The sequence below is a fragment of the Pteropus medius genome, unplaced genomic scaffold (assembly GCF_902729225.1).
Source record: "Pteropus medius unplaced genomic scaffold, Ma_sr-lr_union100, whole genome shotgun sequence".
Taxonomy (NCBI): Eukaryota; Metazoa; Chordata; class Mammalia; order Chiroptera; family Pteropodidae; genus Pteropus; species Pteropus medius.
In genome coordinates, this window is record NW_024350319.1 from 19263000 (window position 1) to 19283155 (window position 20156).

The window sequence follows — 20156 nt, forward strand, 5'->3', positions numbered from 1 at the left end:
AAGAGGGAAATTGGCTGGATACACCCCAGGTTTGTGAGGTAAAAGGGTCTTAGGTTCCTTCTAAGTTATCCACCCCAGTTCCTGTGAAAAAAAGGAGGCATTTTTTGTCAAAGATGCATTTATCTGTCATCTTTTTATTCCTTTCAGAATATTGGCTAGTATTTTCCAGATCCTCACTGAGTTAAACTCAACAAAAACAAAGCTATAGCACATTTATCCTATTTTGAATTTAGATAATATATTAGAGAAACTGCATATAATTAATAAAAGAGGAGGTGATAGAACATAGCCATTAAACTAAAAAATAATAGCAAAAGAAAAAGACTTTGTAAATTCAAGCTCAAAAAATATGCATGAATTGTGAAAGGCTGTCACCACTCCCAGAAATCCAAAATTTCCTTTGAATTTCATTTTACTATCAGGTCTAACAAATTCTAGCAAAGGGTGATCTGAAAGCAATTATAAACATTAAACATCCTTTCTTAGAATGATATGGGTTTGTGTTTTTAAATTTTTAACTACAAAGATAATTCATGCTTCATATAAAAATTAAACTAGGCAAAGACGTGTAAAAAAAAAATTATTTCTCCTCAACATCACTTCCTTCCCATCCCCCCGAGATACGAATGTCCTCAGCCTGGTGATAGTGCAACACCATTCCCAGTGCCTGTACCAAAACATATATATATATACACATGTACACACACGCACGCGCGCACACACACACACACTCTCACATATATTTACAAAAACTGGAGAATATGCAAATGTATGGGCATGGTTATGTTCTAATAGAATTTTACTTACAAAAAAAAGGAATGGGTCAGATTTGACCACTGGCCATAACTTAAGAAACTCTGCTATGAATGAATTTAAGGATAAGTGTCATCTTAACAATATTTAGTGCTCTAATCCACTAATATCATATATCGCTCCATTTATTTAGGCATTATCAAATTTCTTTCAGCAATGTATTATATTTTTAGTGTACAGAGTTTACATATATTTTAAAAATTCAGATCTAAGTATTTCATGTATTTTAATGCCATTATAAATTGTATTTTAAAAAGTTTTACTTTCCGACTGTTCATTTTTAGTATAGAGAAATACAATTGATTTTTGTATATTGGCCTTGTGTCTTGCAACCTTGTTCAATTCACTTAGTAGGTTATGACAGCTTTTTTTTTTTTGGTAGAATCTAGGAAATCTCTGAATATTCTGGGCTTTTAATTGCAGAAGGATGCGGGTTGGGTTGAGGTAGAGTGGAAGCAAGGAACGAGATGGAAATAAGAGGATATTAATTAAGAGGCCAGTGCTAAGGCTGCATAAATGTTAATGGGAGAGAAACACATGTCTCAAGAGAATATTCTCCCTCCTTTGTTGCTATAGAATCATCCTGGCACAAGACAGAACTGTGGAGGGGCAGGAAGTAGGGGACGGTTCACCATAGGGTTATCAGGGCAAGGGTTATCAGGTTGGGACACTTGGTCCCATAAAGCCAGTTACACAGAAGTGACAAAAGTATGTTCATACACAATACAATATGAAATACAAGCTTATTCCCCATATAGTCCTCCTATACTTACAAAGCCGTTTGTATACTGATTCAGGCTATCAATTGCTGCAATCTTTGATAATTCTTCCTTGACATATAGAGGAGGGGATATATCTGGAAGGCCTTGGCCAAGATTCACAACAGAGGGTGCTGCAGCCAATTTGGTAAATTCGATCCTAAGATTTAAAAAATGCTAATATCAATAAGCACAATAATTACAAAGTTAACTTTATAACTTACAGTCCTATTATAAAACTGAAAAATAAGACAGTTTAGTCTAACATTAAAAATAATAAGTTCTCAACAAAAATTTTACCATCTACAAACTGACTTCACTAAATAAAATGCTGGCTGAACTAATGAACTTAATGCTTCTTACAAATCTCAGTTCCATGATACCCATATTTTAATCACATACATATAGTTTTCTCAATCATATCAGCCACTGCTATGTTCTCTTATTAACTGTTAGATAATAGAGCTAATAAGAAAAGTTCATAAATTAGAAGGTAAGTTCCATAAGGGCATCAACCAAAATTGTCTTTTCTCTGCCTATTTCCAATGCTTAGCGAAGGGTTTGATACATTTGCTACATAAATAAATCAGTGTCTGGATCATTAACTTTCTTCTATTCCATTTAATGGATAAATTAAAGTTGATTTATAGACCATTGATAAGGCAAAAATTTCCCAAATAAAGATAAAAGAATGTATAGGAAAAAAATTCACCAAATTACGACTGTTCGTTCTAAGGTACTTACCACATGTTACTATCAAGGCCTTCGATTCGTTTTGCATTTTTAAATTTCAAAGACATTTTCTGAAAGATATAAATACTAAAAGTTTTTTAGTTTCTCTAATCAAAATTCAAAAATGCCAGAAGATCAAGGGAAACTCTCTTCTCTATTGTCGACCTGGGGAAAATGGCACCATAAAGATAAATGCTAGACTCCCATAAAAAAATTCTGAAGAGGAATTCATTCCCCAACTACTGTCCTGAGGAGTGCATTTTCTTATGAACCTTAGGTGTTTATCTTCTCACATAAGAACCAAAATATCATCCTCACCTAAGTAATAAATCAATTTAAAGACCTGAAATGTACCAAAGAGAATAAAAATGATGCTAATAAAAAGTTTAAAAAATATCTTGAGTCTGAAGATCATTTTAGGTAAGATGTGCTAACAGTTTCACAAGTAGGTTTTTCATATGGCACTCAATGAATGGTTTTTAAACTACTTAATAAGGGGTTTCAACTAGTAATAATAATAAAGCTAACATTATTGTGTACTGAGTATATACCAGAAAATGTTTCAAGCGTTTTACATAATTAACTCATTTATATTCACAACAACCCTATGCAGTGGTTCTATTATTAGCTATAATTTACATATGAGGAAAGAGAGGTTCAGAGAGGATAAGATCACATAACTTTACACAAGCTAGTTACATTTAAACCCAAACATTTGCACCTCAGGATTTGAATCCAGGCAGTCTGATTCCAAAACACATACTCAGAACCATTTCCATGTACTATCTCTTACATAACAAGACCTTCTAAAAAATACTAGAATGCTACCTTTTAAAAAAAAGTATATTAGATATTAGATCAGTTCTATTTAACAGCAAGCAAGCTATGGCTGCCATGGAAAAATATTAAAAGTTAAAATTATAGTACAGCATACAATTTTTTAGTTCTTTAGTTTCTAGAATGAAGTTTATACTGTCTCTCAAAATCACTGAATTAGCTTTGAGTTCACTGTTAACAAGCTGCTGGAAATAAAAAAAAAAAAAATGATTGGCAGCATATTTGTAAAGATTTTCCTAATAGAATATTAAAGTAATTTTAATTCAATCTGGGAGGAAGATAATGATAATGGTTATTAAATAGACCATTGTTCTCATTCTATTCCCAATAATGAAACCAAGGAAAAATACCTTTTATTCTCATATTTTTAATCTTTGAAGCTCCAGTGAAGTAAATCACAGGCAAATTCTCCAGAGGTTAATGTGCCTTTCAGAATAGCATTATGATTAAGTACCCACCTGAACATGACGCTATTTTAAAGACTACAATTATAAAACTAAAAAGTCCCAGAATGATAGATAGAATAGAGTTTAACAATTGTCTTTTGCCATCTCTAAAAAATGCTTAAAACTTAATGGTTCATTCAACATGTGACTACAAAAACAAAGTACAAATTCATATACAAAAAAGTGAGCTCAGTCTGCGTAGATAATTTAGACAAAAATTCCAATTTTACTTAAACTATTTAGCCAATTGAAGCCAAATACACTTTCAGATTTAATTTTCTTTAAAATTTGTGGCTTGAACAAACAGCCTTCCCTTACTACTCTCCCTGCCTCTGTTCCTTCCCAACTCTATGCCTCAACCATTCCGATACTTCAAATATTCTATGTTTTCTCACTCCTGTGACTCCATGTGATCATTCCTCTCCTCAAATTGGTCTTCTTGTACTGTTTCTCAACCTCTTTTTCATCATTGCCTCCCCCAAGGAGACTTTTTAAGACACATTTGTTCGAATATCTTCCCTACTCCCCCATTAAATATTAAGGAATAAGATTTTGTCAGATGGAGTTGAGCTTTGCATGGTCACAAAATATTGTAATAGCTAAGGTTTATTTCACTTGCTAAGAACCAATTTTCTCCCCCTGGGGGGCAATAAAGTCCCAGCTGAGAATACATGTTCTATACTCAATCTAATCCCTGGTCCCCGCCACTCTGTCTCTGCATTCGGCTCCTATTACACCTGCCACCTTTGGTTCTCAAGTTAGACTTCGTTTCCTCCAGAGAGCCTTCTCTGATGCCTGAAGTCAAGGTTAGGTGCTCCTCTTATGTGCTCCTATTACACGGAGTACTTTCCAGCATTTACTACATAACATTGTCATTTTTCTGTTTGTCTGTATCCTTCCATAGACTGTAAGTGAGGACTATTGCTAGCTTGATCACTGATGTATCTGTATTAATCCGGTTTCTTAGAGAAACAGAACCAATAGGATGTGCATCTATAAAGTGATGCACATGCAATCTTTTTTGGAGGCTGGCAAGTTTGAAATCCGCAGAGCAGTCCAGGCTGGAGACCCCAGGAAGAGGGGATGTTGCAGCTTGAATCTGAAGGTCGTCTGGAGGCAGAATTCCTTCTTCCTGGGGGGTGGTGAGACTTTAGAATTTTGTCTCTTAAGGCCTTCAAATGATGGGATCAGGCCTATTACATTATAGAGGGTAATATGCTTTACTTAAAGTCTACTGACTTAAAAGTTAATCTCATCTGAAAAATACCTTCAGAGACATCTAAATTGGTGTTTGACCAAATGTCTGGGTCCATGTCCTAGCCAATTTGACACATAAAATTAACTGTCACAGCAACCAACACATAGTACTATGCCTAGCACACAGCAAGTCTTCAACAAATATCTAATGAATGAATGAAAAAAACCCACATATTAGAAGTGAACATATGGTACAAGTTAGCTCAATTTAGATATTTACAGTGTCAGTCAACTTAAGTTAATCTATGCCTCAATAACAAATGATCCCCAAATCTTGGTGACTTAAAAAACATAAAGCTCTATTTCTTTTCATGGTACATATCGACTGAAGGTCATCTCCTACTCTGTTCAATGTCACTGTCACTCTGAGACATAGGTTGATGAAACAGCCTCCATGAGGAACACTGCCAGTTTCATAATAGAGGGGGAAAAAATTCTTAGAAGTTTCTGCTTAGATGTACAAACTTCATTTCTACTCACAATTTATCAGCCGAAGCAATTTCCTGACTAACCCTCACACCAACATGGCAGAAATAAAGTCTGGAGATATAATGATTGGTGATTGTTATGGGTTGAATTGTGTCTCCTGCAAAATTCATATGTTACAGTTTTAACACCCAGTACCTTAGAATATGACTTTATTTAAAAATAGGTTCATCGCAGATGTCATAAGTTGAGGTCATTAAGGTGGGCACTAATCTAATCTGACTGGTATCCTTACAAAAAGGGAAATTTGGAGACAGACTGGCATACGGGAAGAATGCCACGTGAAGGGGAAGGCGGAGTCTGAGGGGATGCTTCTATAGGTCAAGGAATACCAAAGATTACCAGCAAACCACTAGAAGGTAGAGGAGAGCCATGGAACAGATTCTTCCTTACCTTCCTTAGAAAGAGCCAACCCTTCCAACATCTTGATCTTGGACTTCTAGTCTCCAAACTGTGAGATAATACATTTTTGTTGTTTAAGCCACTTAGTCTGCAGTACTTTGCTAAGGTAGCCTGAGGAAACTAATACAGTGGTGAAAATGTGTGCCACCCCACAATGTCCAAAGACATCAACATCAAGCAGTAGGTGCAAATACTCACAACTTAAGAATTACTTGCCAGAGTAGATCCAATATTAGGAAATTAAAATAAACCTGGAATCCCATAGGGAATTAAGTATGAGCCTTAGGTGTACAATAGAACATCTATAGAGCCTGTAAAATATTGGACTGGCTAACTCGATGGGGTAGCTTCTGCTTCCAGTGGATTAATACTCGGCATACATATATCGTTCTGCTATGTTATAAATACAAACTACTAGTGAAATAATATGCAACATCTGTTTTTTCGTCTTTTTTTTTTAGGCTGAAAAATACAGTCCTATAGAATCACCACTAGGTACCACTTGGCAGAGATGAGAAAAGCTTAGTTATTAAGTCTTTAAAATGTTTACTGCAATGATGCTGGAACAAGCAAAGTTTGGAAAGAAGAAAATAAAAATACTCATTCTCCTAAGGCCTGAGCACACTAAAGTTTCAATTGTGTATATTTTGAGGACTCTGCCTGTAAGACGTGTTGCATTTAGGCGGGATAAAACAGGTGTAGAAAGTCTTCCCAAATGGTGGGCTGAAGCTGGGGATATCAAGGCTGCTGACATCTAGAAAGCACAGGCTATGAGTCAAGTGCAGAAAAGATAAAGAGTATGAGAAATTATCGGAAACGGAAATAACAGCTAATGGTTGGAGAGGTGAAGGCAATAACCAGATATGAGAAATAGATGGACTTCATGACTAGGCTGGAGCATAGAGCACCAGCACAACTGGCACCACTTTAATGTGGTGCTTGGCTGTTACGATAGCCAAGACATCTTTATCTTTCGGCTCTATGAATTAGGTATTTATAGTGGCAACAGCTTATTTTTTAAATATATTTTGCCTTTTCCCTTAACAGTATCATAAACATTTTACAAATTTTCTTAGTCATCATAAAATTTCTACTTTTAATTGGTAGGTAATATTTTAGGTTGCTCATGTATCACTCTTTGCTCATTCACTGCCCTATTGTTGGGGTATTTGTTATTTCCAGTGTTTTGCCATTATAGGTAGTGTGTATCTACTGTGCATTTAATTATACGGTGCCTGCTGTTTCCTTTAAAATTTGATGTAGAAGGTGAATGCCCTATTGCAATATAAGTATTATCACAAGAAAGATGAGAAATAGCCTCAATATTATTCTCATCTAGTTCAATCTAAACTAACAAAACAATAATTTTTGATTTACTGTTACAGAAAAAAAATATATATATATATAAAGTTTGATGTTCCAACAACCACAGTAATGATGCGCAGTATTTTTTTCTTCATTCCTTAGCATTTCCTAAATGTCTTTTATGTTTAAATACAGATTTATTTAAAAAACAACAACAACAATAACAACTTTCTGCACCCTTCCCTTTGGAAAGGTAAGTTATTGACACAATACCAGTTTGAGTCTGCTGGAAATTTGCTGGTTCCCCAACCTGACTAAAAAGAAACTTCTGTGCTATTCTGTCCTACTTTTGAAGATGAGAAACAGACCAATGTACAGATGCCTTTAAAGCTCCAAAGCTATGTTAACCAGACCTCTTAGTTGCACGGACAGAAACTCAATCTGAAACAGTATGTGAAAAGAGGAATTTATTAGAAAATTCACGTCACCACGAGAAGCAAAGAGGTGCAGCCAGGTTCAAGGGTAACTGAAACTAGAAACGCGAACCTCACCAGGGCTCTGCTTTATCTACGTTTCTAACCAGTCTCAGTCTGCTGCTTTACTCCACGTGAAATGAAACAGTCATACCTCTTAATTTCACCACCCTAAAGGGACTGAGTGTGGCTTTTTCTGGTTTCAAAAATTCTAGGGAAGAGCTCTGAATGGCTTAGATTTGGCTAATAGACGGTGGCTTTCCCCAACAATTTAACAATTTAAAAATACTATATTAACATAGCTCCTTAACACTATGATGAAAAGATATTAGAAAAAGCAGTGGAAGGCAAGATTGAGAGGTGTTCAGATGAAGTGAAATGCCTTTTTTTTTTTTGATATCTTTTTGATGTGCTCTCTACCCAATCAAAAAAGAGTACAGGCCTGACTCCACAATCCCTGGTCCCTACAAGTGTGCTCCCCGACCTAGAACCTGTCAGTGCTCCTGGATAATGTCTCTATAAATATACCGCATGGTTGAAATCCATGGGTGGAATGGGGAAAAGAGCATTTTCCAGAAAAATAGGAGGAACTACTGTCCTTAGAAGGAAGGAGGGGTTTCAGGCCACAGAGTCCATTTGAGTCCATCTACATGGGAAAGCTGATAGGAAGAGTGGAGTAGACACCCTGCCTCTACAGCAGAGCTGAAGATTTGGAGCTCAAAGTTCTATAGCTGGAACAAAGAGCCAGAGGGAAAAGATGACTGGAAACCAAATTCTAAGGCAGGGGTAAAATTAAGTTTTCTCTTATATGCCAATTCATTGATTTCTAGTGAATGCAATCTCATGTCTCCCTTACATTCTACTATACTGACTTTGATCCACTCATGTAATAAATATTTATCGAATACCTATTATGTACAAGGTACTCTTCTGCTTGGGATATATCAGTGAGCAAAACAGACCAAGGTTCCCTATTCTAATTGAAGCCTTCTTTCTATGCCTTAAATACTCTGGGTGTGTTCCTATCTGTCGTAGGTTATATTACTTTACATAATTATTCATCTCTCCTTTTCAGAAGAAGTGACTTTGAGATTGCCCATGTGATGTGCTCTGGTCAATGGAATGTGAGTGAATGCGACACACTACGTCCAGGAGAAGCTTTAAACGCTGTTGCAAGGTTTGTCTCGTGTTGTAAGAGACGCCTGCGGTCCTGGCAGGATGTCTGGTGCTTGGAGTAACAAGAACATTGGAAGAAGATGTGGACTTGCACGTTACAGGAAGGGCGCATACGCCTGACCGATTCCAAGACTTCTTGCTCTAGGGACTAGAAAAAGAAACTTAAGAGGATAAGAAAAAGATATTTAAGAGGAAGGAGCTGAGAACACGGAGATGGCTTTAAGGCTGAATCTGGTAGTTGGCTGTAGCTTGCATCTACTGACCTGAGAGTAACTATTATTAAATTACAAAGCTAGCATTGTTGAGAAACTCAATGAAAGGCCATGGAGATAGGAGGCGAAAAAAAGTATTGTCCACCCTCCTCTCCTTTATCCATGTAAGTTATACATTTCCAGTCTCTGACTCTTCTTCCAAACCGTCTCTGCTACAGGCTCGGCCTCTAGTTCTTCCCTTCTCTACTATGAGAAGATCATGTCTAGGTAAGGGCTAGTCCTGTAGCCTGGATTCTGGAATAAAGACACACTGAGTACAGCTGCAGCCTGGAGCACAGCCACAATTGACTTGTAGTTTACATATGAGTGAGAGTGAAATGTTTACTGATATAAGGTAAGATTTTGCAGAGCTGAATGATAAAAGAACCTTTGCTATTACTGTGTCCTTTGCCTGGAATGCACCTCTCCTAGATCTTCACGTGGCTGGCTCTTTATGTCATTCAATTCATTATGCTCCCTATTCAAGTAGAACCTCCTCAGAGTGGGCTTCTAAAACTATATGCCCTAACATTACCCATCCCCTCCTCCCACCAGTACTACCAAGAATTTTTGCATATTTCTCCATTTAATTTTCTTATGACATTCATTATTATTTGAAATTATTTATTGTTCCTTGTTAATTATGTCTCTCTCACTAAAATGGAAAATTCAGAAAACAAAACATGTCTTGTTCAGTGCTGTATCTCCAGTATCTAAAATGGTGCATGGCAAGTACTGTGTTCAAAGGTATTTTCTGAACACAGGAAGGAAATCCTATCTCTTTTACATTTCCTCATTTTGAATTACCTCAATGGCATACTGCATCTTTTCCATCATTTGCAGTGCTCCAGAGTTCTGTACTTAAAACACAGATTAGGGTATGCTACTGTCTTGCTCTGAAATCTTCAGTGATTCTCCTCAATCTTTGAAACGAAATTCAAATTCAAGGCCTTAATTTACTTCCAGCTTTCACTCCCACCATGCCATCCCCTCACATACAGTGATTCAACAGCTTAGGATCACTTGTCATTCTCTAATTGCATTCAGTAAGTTTCCGTTTACCACACTTTTTATTCAAGTTCTCTCCTCTGGATATGATCTTCATAATCCCCACTGTGGCAGGCTCAGAAATGACCTCTCCAAAGCCATCATATCCTAATCTTTGGAACTTGTGAATATCACCTTACATGAAAATATATACCCTTATACCCTTGCAAATTTGATGAAGGATCTTGAGACAGACAGAGAATTGTGGACTATCCGGGTGGGCCCTAAATTTAATCGAGGTGTACTTATAAGAGGGAGATTATATGCTCACAGAGAAGGCAATGTGAAGATGGAGCAGAAAGAGAGTTGAAGGTGCCGCCCAAGAAATTAGAGTGAGATGGCCGTAAGCCAAGGAATACCAGCAGCCACCAGAAGCTGGAAGAAGCAAGCAATAAATTCTCCCCTTGAGCTTCTGGAGGGAACTTCTGTGGTCCTGCTGAAACCTTGATTTTGACCCAGAATCCAACTTTGGATTCTGGCCTTCAGAATTATAAGAGAATAAATTTCTGTTGTATTCAGCCATCAAGTTGGTAGTGATTTGTTACAGCAGCCAAAGGAAAGTAATAGATCCACCTGTTTAATATTTAAACACAATCCACCTGATAAAATGTATCTTAGATTGAATGTCTAAGAAATGTTTTCAGGTTCTCAGTTATAATTAATCTTTTCTTCCCCTATCCTCCCCCAGACCTCTCTCCTGCTTATCACAATCTCTATGGTATGTGTATACACATCAGTTTTCAGGTTTTCTTTTAGAACCTGAAGTTTGTCTCCTTATATCTTTCAAATTCCCTAGGGAAAAAAAAGTATATGTATATCTGTGTGCGTACCTATATCTCTACACTCACATAGTAGATTCTCAGTAAAACATATATATTGAATTAACAATAGTTTTGCTTAGGGACATACAGAATAGTGATTAAAGACATTAACAGTATGACTAAAGAAATTATTAAACTCTTCCAAAGGTATATTTCCTTATTGGTAAATTGGAGATAAAAATATTTCTTACAACATAGGACAGTTAGAAGGATGAAATGAGATATCACATAAAGCACTTAGTATAGTGGTACATAATGAAGACTCAAAAAATGTTTATTGGTTGACTTAAACAAAATCTATAAAATCTATTATGACATTGTAGGAAATCAGTAAAAGCCACCCCCAAAAATGCTATTTTGACATAAGGATCATGTTTAGTTGAAGGAAATCAAGACGAAACAGATACCAGAAAAGTTCTCGGCCTCTTGCCCCCTCTACCACCAAGAAAGGCAGGACAGTCCTTAGTTTTTGGAGACAATTCTAGATTCTATAAGCCGAAATAGCACCAGAGGAATCTACATAATAGGTCTTATTAAAACAACCTTTCTCTTCCATTCCTAAACCCCTTAATCTTTGTCTTGTCACTTCTCTACAAATTTATTGTTCTTTTTTAGGATATCACTAACTATCCCCTTTGAGTTACTCATCATTGCGTTCTCCTGTTAATAGTAAATAGTAGTAGTAAAACTCTGTTTTACCCTTGTTAATCTGTCAGTCTAATTTGCAGGGCCTCAGCCAGAAAACCTAGGAGGGCAGAGGAAAAAGTTGTATTTTTATCTCCCCTATATCATTTAGTGGCTCAAATGTCTCTTATTAAATAGGTGAACCACAGAACAGGAGAGAGTATTTACAAGACATAGACCTAAAAAAAGATTTGTTCAGAATATATAAAGAACTTTGGCAACTTAATAAGAAGGCAAACAATCCAGTTACAAATGGATAAAAGATCTGACGGCCATTTCACAGATGAGGGATGGGTAAGAAGCACATAAAACATACTCAACATCATCAGTCACCAGGGAAATGAAAATTAAACTATAATGAAGTAGCACTAGATACCCATCAGGATGGCTAAAATTATGGATACTGAGTGTTGGTGAGGACATGGGCAGCTAGAACTCTTTCAACCTCGGTAGAAATGTAAAATGTTGCAACTGCCTTAGAAAACTGCTTTGCAGTTACTTAAAAATTAAACATACATCTATCACACAACCCGGCCATTCCACTGTTAGATGATCATCCAAAAGAAGTGAAAACCTACGTCCACACGATGGCTTGTATACATAAGTGTTCATAACAGCTTCGTTCACAATAGTCACAAACTGGAAACAATCCAAAAGTCCATCAGTAGGTGAATGGATAAACTAATAATGGTAGTTATCCATATAATGGGATACTACTCACCAATAAAAAGGAATGAATTACTCACGAATTTCAAAATCATTATGCATGTGAAAGAAACCATAAACAAGAGTACATACTACATGATCCCATTTATATACTTTTTTAAAAAGCAAACTAGTCTGTGGCGATGGAGAACAAGTCAACAGAATGAGGGATGGACTGCAAAGGAACATGAAGAACCTTTTAGGGGTAATGGAATGTTCTGTAGGTTGATTTTAGCAGTGGTTTCATGGTATGTATATCTTAATTACTGAGTTTTACACTCTAAATAGATGCAGTTTATTGTTCCTTGGAAAAGCCTATTTTACAAAGCTGTCATGATAGTTTCCTATAAAACTAAAGATGCTCTTAAATACAACCCAGCAATCTCTTCTTGGTATTTACCCAAAGGATTTGAAAAATCATGTCCACATAAAAAACCTGTCCACGGATGTTTGCAGCAGCTTTATTCATAACTGCCTAAACTTGGAAGATATTCTTTAGTAAGTAAATGGATAAACAAACTGTGGTACATCCAGACAATGGAATATTATTCAGTGCTATAAAGAAATGAGCTATGGAGCAAAGAAAAGACATGGGAGGAAGCTTAAAGGCAAAATCATGGAGACAGTAAAAAGATCAGTGGTTTCCCGGGCTTGGGGAAGAGGAATGAATAGGTAGAAGACAAGAGGATTTTTAGGGCAGTGAAACTATTTCTGTATGATACTAGAAAGGAGATTCATATCCATGTACATTTGTCAAAACGCACAGAATGTACAACACCAACAGTGAACCCTAATATAAACTATGGACACTGGATGACAAGGATGTGTCAATGTAAGTCTACTGATTATAACAAATGTACCACTGTGGTAGTGGATACTGATAATGGGGAAGGCTATGCATGGAGGCAGGCAGGGCGTATATATGAAATCTGTAGTTCCTGCTCCAATGTGCTATGAACCTAAAAATAGTGTATTAAAAAAAGTAGTGAAGGTATTCTGAAACATGTTCTCTTTTTCCTTTGGACAAAATGCTCCTCAAGCAAGCAGGCTAACAGAATTATCTCAGATTTTAGATGTTTTCCAGGGTATGACTATACGCTCGGAGAAAAAAGAAAAGAAAGAAAGAAACTAAAAAACAAAAACCACACAAACAAATTACATTCTTTTGCCACTAGATGGCACAGAAAAATAACAATGTTCCTGTAATGGTGGAAGAACTGAAAACTTTGAAGTGGAATCGCAAAGTAGGGACAGTTAACTTAAGACATACAAGGGGAAAATCCAATTATAACGAACTCAAAGGCACACACATTTAACTGGAAATTTTAAGCAACATATATTTAGTTGCTTTATTTTATAATTACTTGTGCCTGATATGTTGTAGCCCTTTGATATTTGTTGACAAAATGAATGCAAACAGAATCTGGATCCTCTTTGAGAGAGAATATATAGATAATGTAGAAAAAAATGTATACTTTAATGAAAACCTATGCAGTGGCTATAGCACACCCTTACAGGTCTGACTCTAGCAGGCTAGAATTGGTCTGAGATATTTTGCACCTTTGTAAATTGAAGATAATTAATAGGCATGCAAACTCTGGTTCTAGAGTTTTGACTGACTTCCCTCCAACCTGTGAAAAATTGGTTTTGCCTTCATCTGCAATTCAACTCTTTTATTTCACATAAATTTGTGCTTTTCGACTTTTCCTTTGAACTGGATATAATGTCTGCTTTGTTCTCTCACACTATATGAATAAAACAAAAATCTTTAATACATGTTTATTTTTATATTTGTATGAGTCATGACTTTGCCTTTTTCTGAAAATTACCTTTCAGCAATACCTTTAGAGAAAGAAGTTTATTGGAAACAAGGGTTTCTTTAACCCTGAGAGCTGACAGAGTAGGTAAACACATAGCTGGAATACTAGGAAATGGAGTTAAGCGGAAGCAGAGTTTGCCACCCCAAAATATGCTTCTCGGATACTGATTCTCATTATTTTTAAGAAAAGACTCAGGAAAAACCTTTGACTTTTCCCCAAAATGCCTAAAAGAATTTATGCAGAGGACCTGTTCCAGGAAGGGAGATATCATCATAGAAAACTATAGTTTAATATGAAGTGTGATGGGAAGGAACTTAGCAAGGCCCCCTTGATCAAAGTCCTCTCTGCATCCCATTGCTAAAGATAGCACAGCAAATATTTATTTACCAGACATTTGCTTTTCCATCTCCCTGTGACAGAGTCAGGTTAAACCAATCAGGATAACTAATGGAAATGAGTCTCATGGATTTGAGACCGAGAGACAGGTAATATCTCCTGGGCACTTATACCCAGGAGACACAGTCCTTCACAGGCTAGCCAAGTTCTGTGCCTTGTAATATATGCCTATATTCTCATGAAAATTTCCAAGGTTGTTTAATGCAAAGAGCTTTCAAGCCAGATCGATCTTAGTTCAAAATTAAATATCAAAACTACTAACTATGTGACAGTAGGCAGGTTACTTGACCTCTCTGAAACTGTTTCCTCATTTGTTAAAAAGGAAAAGGAATGCCTACCCCGTGCAATTGCTATGATGATGAAATGAGCTGAATCTATAGTAGAAAAGCACAGTTATTGTTACTTACCAAATACTCAAAAACTTGCGCTGACTCAGAAAGTAGAAAGGAATCTCTTCGATACAAATAGCACAAGTAACTTTACACCACAGCAATAAGGAGAGGTTGGGTATGGACTAAATGTACAGTAAATTTCCACAGTGAAAAAGTAGCCTGTGATTTCTTTAGCAAAAGGCAGACTGAAGGATCAGGGAAAGTTTTTGTCTTATTTGCTATAAAATAAATGTTTTGTGCTTCTCTGATGGGCATGTATATTTTAGAATTTCTTTAAAAAAAAAATAGACTTTTTTAGAGCAGTATTAGGTTCACAGCAAAACTGAGAACAAAGTACAGAGTTCTCACATACACACAGCCACTACCGCCAACATCTCCGATCAGAGTGTTAACATTTGTTATTACAATTGATGAACCAACACTGATACTTCATTATCAGATGTCCACGGTTTACATTAGGTTTCACTCTTGGTGCTCCACTTTCTATGGATTTTGACAAACGTGTTACATGTATCCACCGTTTGAGCACACAGAAGTCCTATTTAGGAAGGCTATTTTGAAGATAAGAAGACAATAGATTATTAATGGGAGCGAGAAGAAAACCAATGGGCTACAAATAGCAATTTGAATGCCTAAACTTTAAATGAAGACTACACTAACAAAGGGGGATACTCATTAGGCAGTAGGAGTTGGTGCTCCATGAGACCTCTCTAGAACAATCCTCCCTCCCTCCCTCTCTTTCCTTATTTCCTATTTCCTGCATCCCTCCTCCTTTCCTTTTCTTTCTCTTTCTTTCTTTCCTTCCTTCCTTCCCTCCCTCCCTCCCCCTCTCTCCCTCCTTTCCTTCCTTCCTTCCTTCCTTAGTTCCTTCCTTCCTTCCCTTCCTTCCTTCCTTCCTTCCTTCCTTCCCTCCCTCCCCTCCCCTCCTCCCTCCCTCCCTCCCTCCCCACCGCCCTCTCTTTTTTTCCCTCCTTCTCACCCATCCATCTCTCTCTGTTTCTGCCATCTTATCTACTAATTCATTCTTTGGCTTTCTGGCACCAGAGGATAATATAAATTTTATCTCCCAGTTTCTATGCCTTTAAGATCTAGGTGCTGAAACAGGGGACAGATAGCAATTCTCATCCTGGGTTTGTCTTGGTTCTTTTCTTGCTGTATAGCAGTAATTTTTTCCTTAACATTTAAAATATTATTTTTAAAAAATTACAGAAGCAATAAAAATAATTTTTTTTCCCAAAAAAGCAAATGATCCAGATAAAGGGTAGCCCAACCCTCATTACATTCCCTTCCTCATTAAGTTTTCAATGATATTAAGAATGGTGTGGATGAAAAAGATTTTCTAGTGAAAACAGGTTTACAGTAAGTAGTAGGGCTGGTTCTGATAGGTCTTTCCTGATTTAAACTTATCACTACTACCCTTTATAACACTCATGGTATGCTTTATCTATTTGCCCAACAGCAAGAAGAACAGGTATTTATCTGTGCGACTATTTTAACTTCAAAGGCTCTGAGGAAACGTAGGGAAAGGGTATATTCCAGGTGACCTATAAACTTGAATAAAGCATTGCCAGTGGGTGTTACCTGGGATGTACATTAGAATTACCTGGAAAGATTATTCAGAATACACTACAGATTTACAGATTCTCTCAGGATGGTTCTTGGGCATATACATTCTAATGGCTCCGCGGATAATAGTTCTGCACGCACAGCCTTAATTTAGTACCACAGTTTTATCTGGTCACCCTAAAGTAGTCGTGGTGGTAACAAAAAGGAGACAGAACTAAAGACATTTTGTGAGGTAGAAATCACAGTACTTACGTGTAGAAGAAGAAGTTGATGATGGTTTTTATGAAAATGTCAAACTTACAAAAATGTTGAGATTAATATTAGGTTGAACAATATGAAACTGCCAATATTTACCCATTTTTGACCTACAACTATGAGAATTTCATATGATTCAACATAATATAAAACGATCATATACACATTACTCCAATTCAATAATTATCAAGATTTTGGCTCATTTGCTTCATCTTTCCCTCTTTTCATTCTTTATTGCTGAGTAATTTAAAGCAAATCCTAGATTCATTTCATCCCTATATATTTGACATATATCTCTAAAAAGTATCGACATTTTCTTATATGGCTTTGATCTCATTATCACACCTAACAATAATTCCTCGGTATCACCTAATATCCAATACAGATTCATATTTCTCTGATTGTCTTTAAAAATTGACTGAATTAACTTTCTAAACGAGGCCAACACATTGTTTTGGTGGTTGTGGTTCTTAAGCCTCTTTTTATCCCCGAGCAGTCCCTCCAAAACATCTCTTGCCCTCTTTTTTTCTCATGCCACTGACTTGAAGAAACTGGGTCAGTTATCTATCCCGGGTTATGATAGTCATGGTGGCAACAAAGAAGAGATTTGTTTGCTATTGCATGATGTCACATAATCTGGTCCTCAATCCGCCATATTTTCTATAATCTTGAAGCCACAGGGCCTGCAATTATAGTCACTATAATATCCTATTTTGAATAGGCAGAGCCTACCCTTTAGAGTGCCAGAGCTACACAGGGGTGAGTGTGGTATCTTGGTTATGCCACTTATAAGTGTATGACCTTGAGCAAGTTACTAAACCTATCTATGTCTCCACTTTCTCTTTCTTTTGTAAGACAGGAATGTAACAATTCATAACTTGAAAAGTTCTGTAAAGATAAAATGAGATAGTAACTACGCAATGCCCAGTACTATGCCAGATACACAGACAGGCAAGTAGTTGCTCAGTGAATGTCAGTTCTTGCCATTGATGAGAGGACTTAGCTTATGTAACAGAAATACTCATTCCAATAAAATATTTGTAAAGTACCTTAAAATTTGTTTTTTTTTTGATATCACAGAATATGTAAAATAATTTATCTGTAAGTGATTAAGCAGTACCTACAGCAGAAGTGAAGAGTCTGAAGATTTTTGAAGAATAAATCATCTTCAGGAATTTACCTTTACTGCCAAGGAAAGAGTCTCCTCTGAGCCAAAAACATGCTACAGAATAAAATAAAAAATTTTTAAGAGCATGAATATATGATACGTCACTATCAGACAGTTATAGCTAGCACACAGACCACAAGCTTATATAAAATATAAATAAAAAGTTTTGATAGTTGAGTTTTCTTTTCTTATTATGCTATAACCCCTATAACTAGAATCATTCTAATTATTCTAAGAAAGTCCTCTTATACAAATTTATACATATTTCATTGTAAACTAAAGATCTGTAAGGATACTAAGAATTCAAAAAGTAAGGCTCTAACTTAGTCAAGAGCATTAAGTAAAAGTTCCATTTCTAGTAGCTATCAAATCCAGAATATATCAGTATAAAATCTATTCAAAATTTACTGGTGGATAACAGTCACTAGTAAAAGCACAACATGTAACAGTAAATTAAAGTTGTTAAAAACAGGTTATTTAGAAAGTTGTTTGAAAAGGATTATGTCAGGTCCTTGATAAATATAAAGAATATATGAGTGACTTTCAGGTTATTTTCTCAGATGGTACTTCTCTCAATGATTCCATAGTCAGCTAGCAAGCCATTTCAAGATATTCCAGTTGTATAACAGGCATGCATTCTGAATTACTTCTCTCTCTGTAAGGAAATCATTATCAATCACGGGTAAATGTACATAGATCAAAGCAATATGAAATTCTATTATTATACTGCCACTTAGAAGTAGAAGAAAACTCAGCTTTCTAAAAACATTCAGGCAAAGAGACCTCTTTCATCAGGTTTTACTCTGCACAAGTTGTTATCAAGGGACGGCATTTTCTTTATCTTTGATCAAACTTTAAAAGAGACAGATTCTAAGAATTCAAAGGGACCCCTGAAGCTAGCTCTGAATCTCTTCAACTTACCAAATGTTAAGGTTACAGAAAGCTTCAGATATGAAAAATAATATATTGGATGTTTCTTAAAAAGTAAACTTTAAAAAATCCTGTATTAATAAAATTTCAGCTTAAATGACAGCCTCTTAGCCATTCCACATCACATCAGCCTATTTTAATTCTCTGCAAAGCTGTGTGTGTGTGCGTGCGTGTGTGTGTGTGTGTGTGTGTGTGTATGTGGCTGGTCACTCATTCACAAATTTATAATGTTTATGACTCCATGAACAGGGACCTGATAGTTTAGTTCACCACTGTAGTCTCTGGCATATAGTAGGTACTCGATAAATAAGTGTTAAATGGTGAATGAATACATAAATTCACATGATAAATTAATGATTCCAGTAGCCAAATGAGTCCTTTTATGAAATACTGATTCTTCTGTAAAGTAAATAATTACCTCTTATGTTTTATATCTCTCAAGTCAAAGACTAGGTTTTCTTAAATAAAGGCATGTCTATTCTCCTGTCACTAGTTGTTCTGTTCAGGAATATTAGCTGGGTTAGGCAGTAAGGACAGTTTTAAGAAAAATTACCCAACGACAGGCACTATACTGAACGATCTTCACTTAGTATATGAAGTTATTTGATTTAGGAGTATACACATATGCATATATATATTTTAGTGAATAAACATCCATTTAATTAAATTCGACTTCATTTCTTTGGTATTAAGCAAAGTATAAGCAAAATACTTTCTTGCAAATACAAAAATGAGAGAAATCTCTTCTACTTTCTTGAGAAAAACTGGGGGAAATACAGGACTAGGAATCAGAATACCTGGACTCTAATCCTCGTTCTTGATATTTAAAAAAGGTTTCTACCTTCAGATAAGTCACTAGCTCTTGTTGAGCCTAGGTTTCCCCATGTTTTGAAACAGATGAATTAATGAATCCCTAGTCTGAAGGTAATCTCAGGAGATACTAGTCACCGGCTGATCATGTGTGTGAGCTTAGATCGCAGCTCTTGGGAAATTTCACCCCAGGATATGGGTACACCGTGTCCTTTGCCACAAGGCCTCAATATTTAAAGGAGTTGACACTAAATCCACTTGTTTTCATCCAGAAATCCCAAAGTCTAAATTCCACATCTTCTCCTTCTCTTCTCTTGGACAACACATAACCTCCACAATGCAATGTACTGCCTGGCAACTGACCCAGTTCTTCATTTTTCTTCCACTTTCCAAACTTTCCACTGTATCTTTAGGAATAGCTGCAGCATAACTAGCAAATTTTGTTACATCTTTATGTTTTTCAGTATTCCCTGTACCTCCTTGCTTTAACTCACACCTTACTGTTTCTTGAAGATACCATTTCTGTATTCCTCAGTGTTTGCTTTTGTTCTTACACGTCCCACTTACTTCTTGCTTGCTGTCCATTTTACTATTGTCACGCTATTACTTCCCTCATCCGCCTCCAA

General features: G+C 36.2%; 1 protein-coding gene across 13 annotated transcripts in view; it reads right to left on the reverse strand.

The window, feature by feature from the left end:
• Positions 1 to 20156, reverse strand: part of KYAT3 (kynurenine aminotransferase 3) — a 47778-nt gene that overhangs the window by 24616 nt on the left and 3006 nt on the right. The window contains exons 2-5 of one of the 13 annotated variants that reach the window (XM_039838770.1): positions 17747 to 17844; positions 5723 to 5780; positions 2316 to 2374; positions 1587 to 1731 (exon numbers count right to left, since the gene is read on the reverse strand). In XM_039838770.1, coding sequence (XP_039694704.1) covers positions 1587 to 1731; positions 2316 to 2371 — 201 coding nt within the window. In that variant the 5' untranslated portion in view covers positions 2372 to 2374; positions 5723 to 5780; positions 17747 to 17844. Of the gene's footprint in view, positions 1 to 1586; positions 1732 to 2315; positions 2391 to 5722; positions 5781 to 10071; positions 10077 to 17742; positions 17845 to 18331; positions 18421 to 20156 lie in introns of those variants that run through there. The other 12 variants (XM_039838762.1, XM_039838769.1, XM_039838766.1 and 9 more) reach the window with 12 other exon arrangements.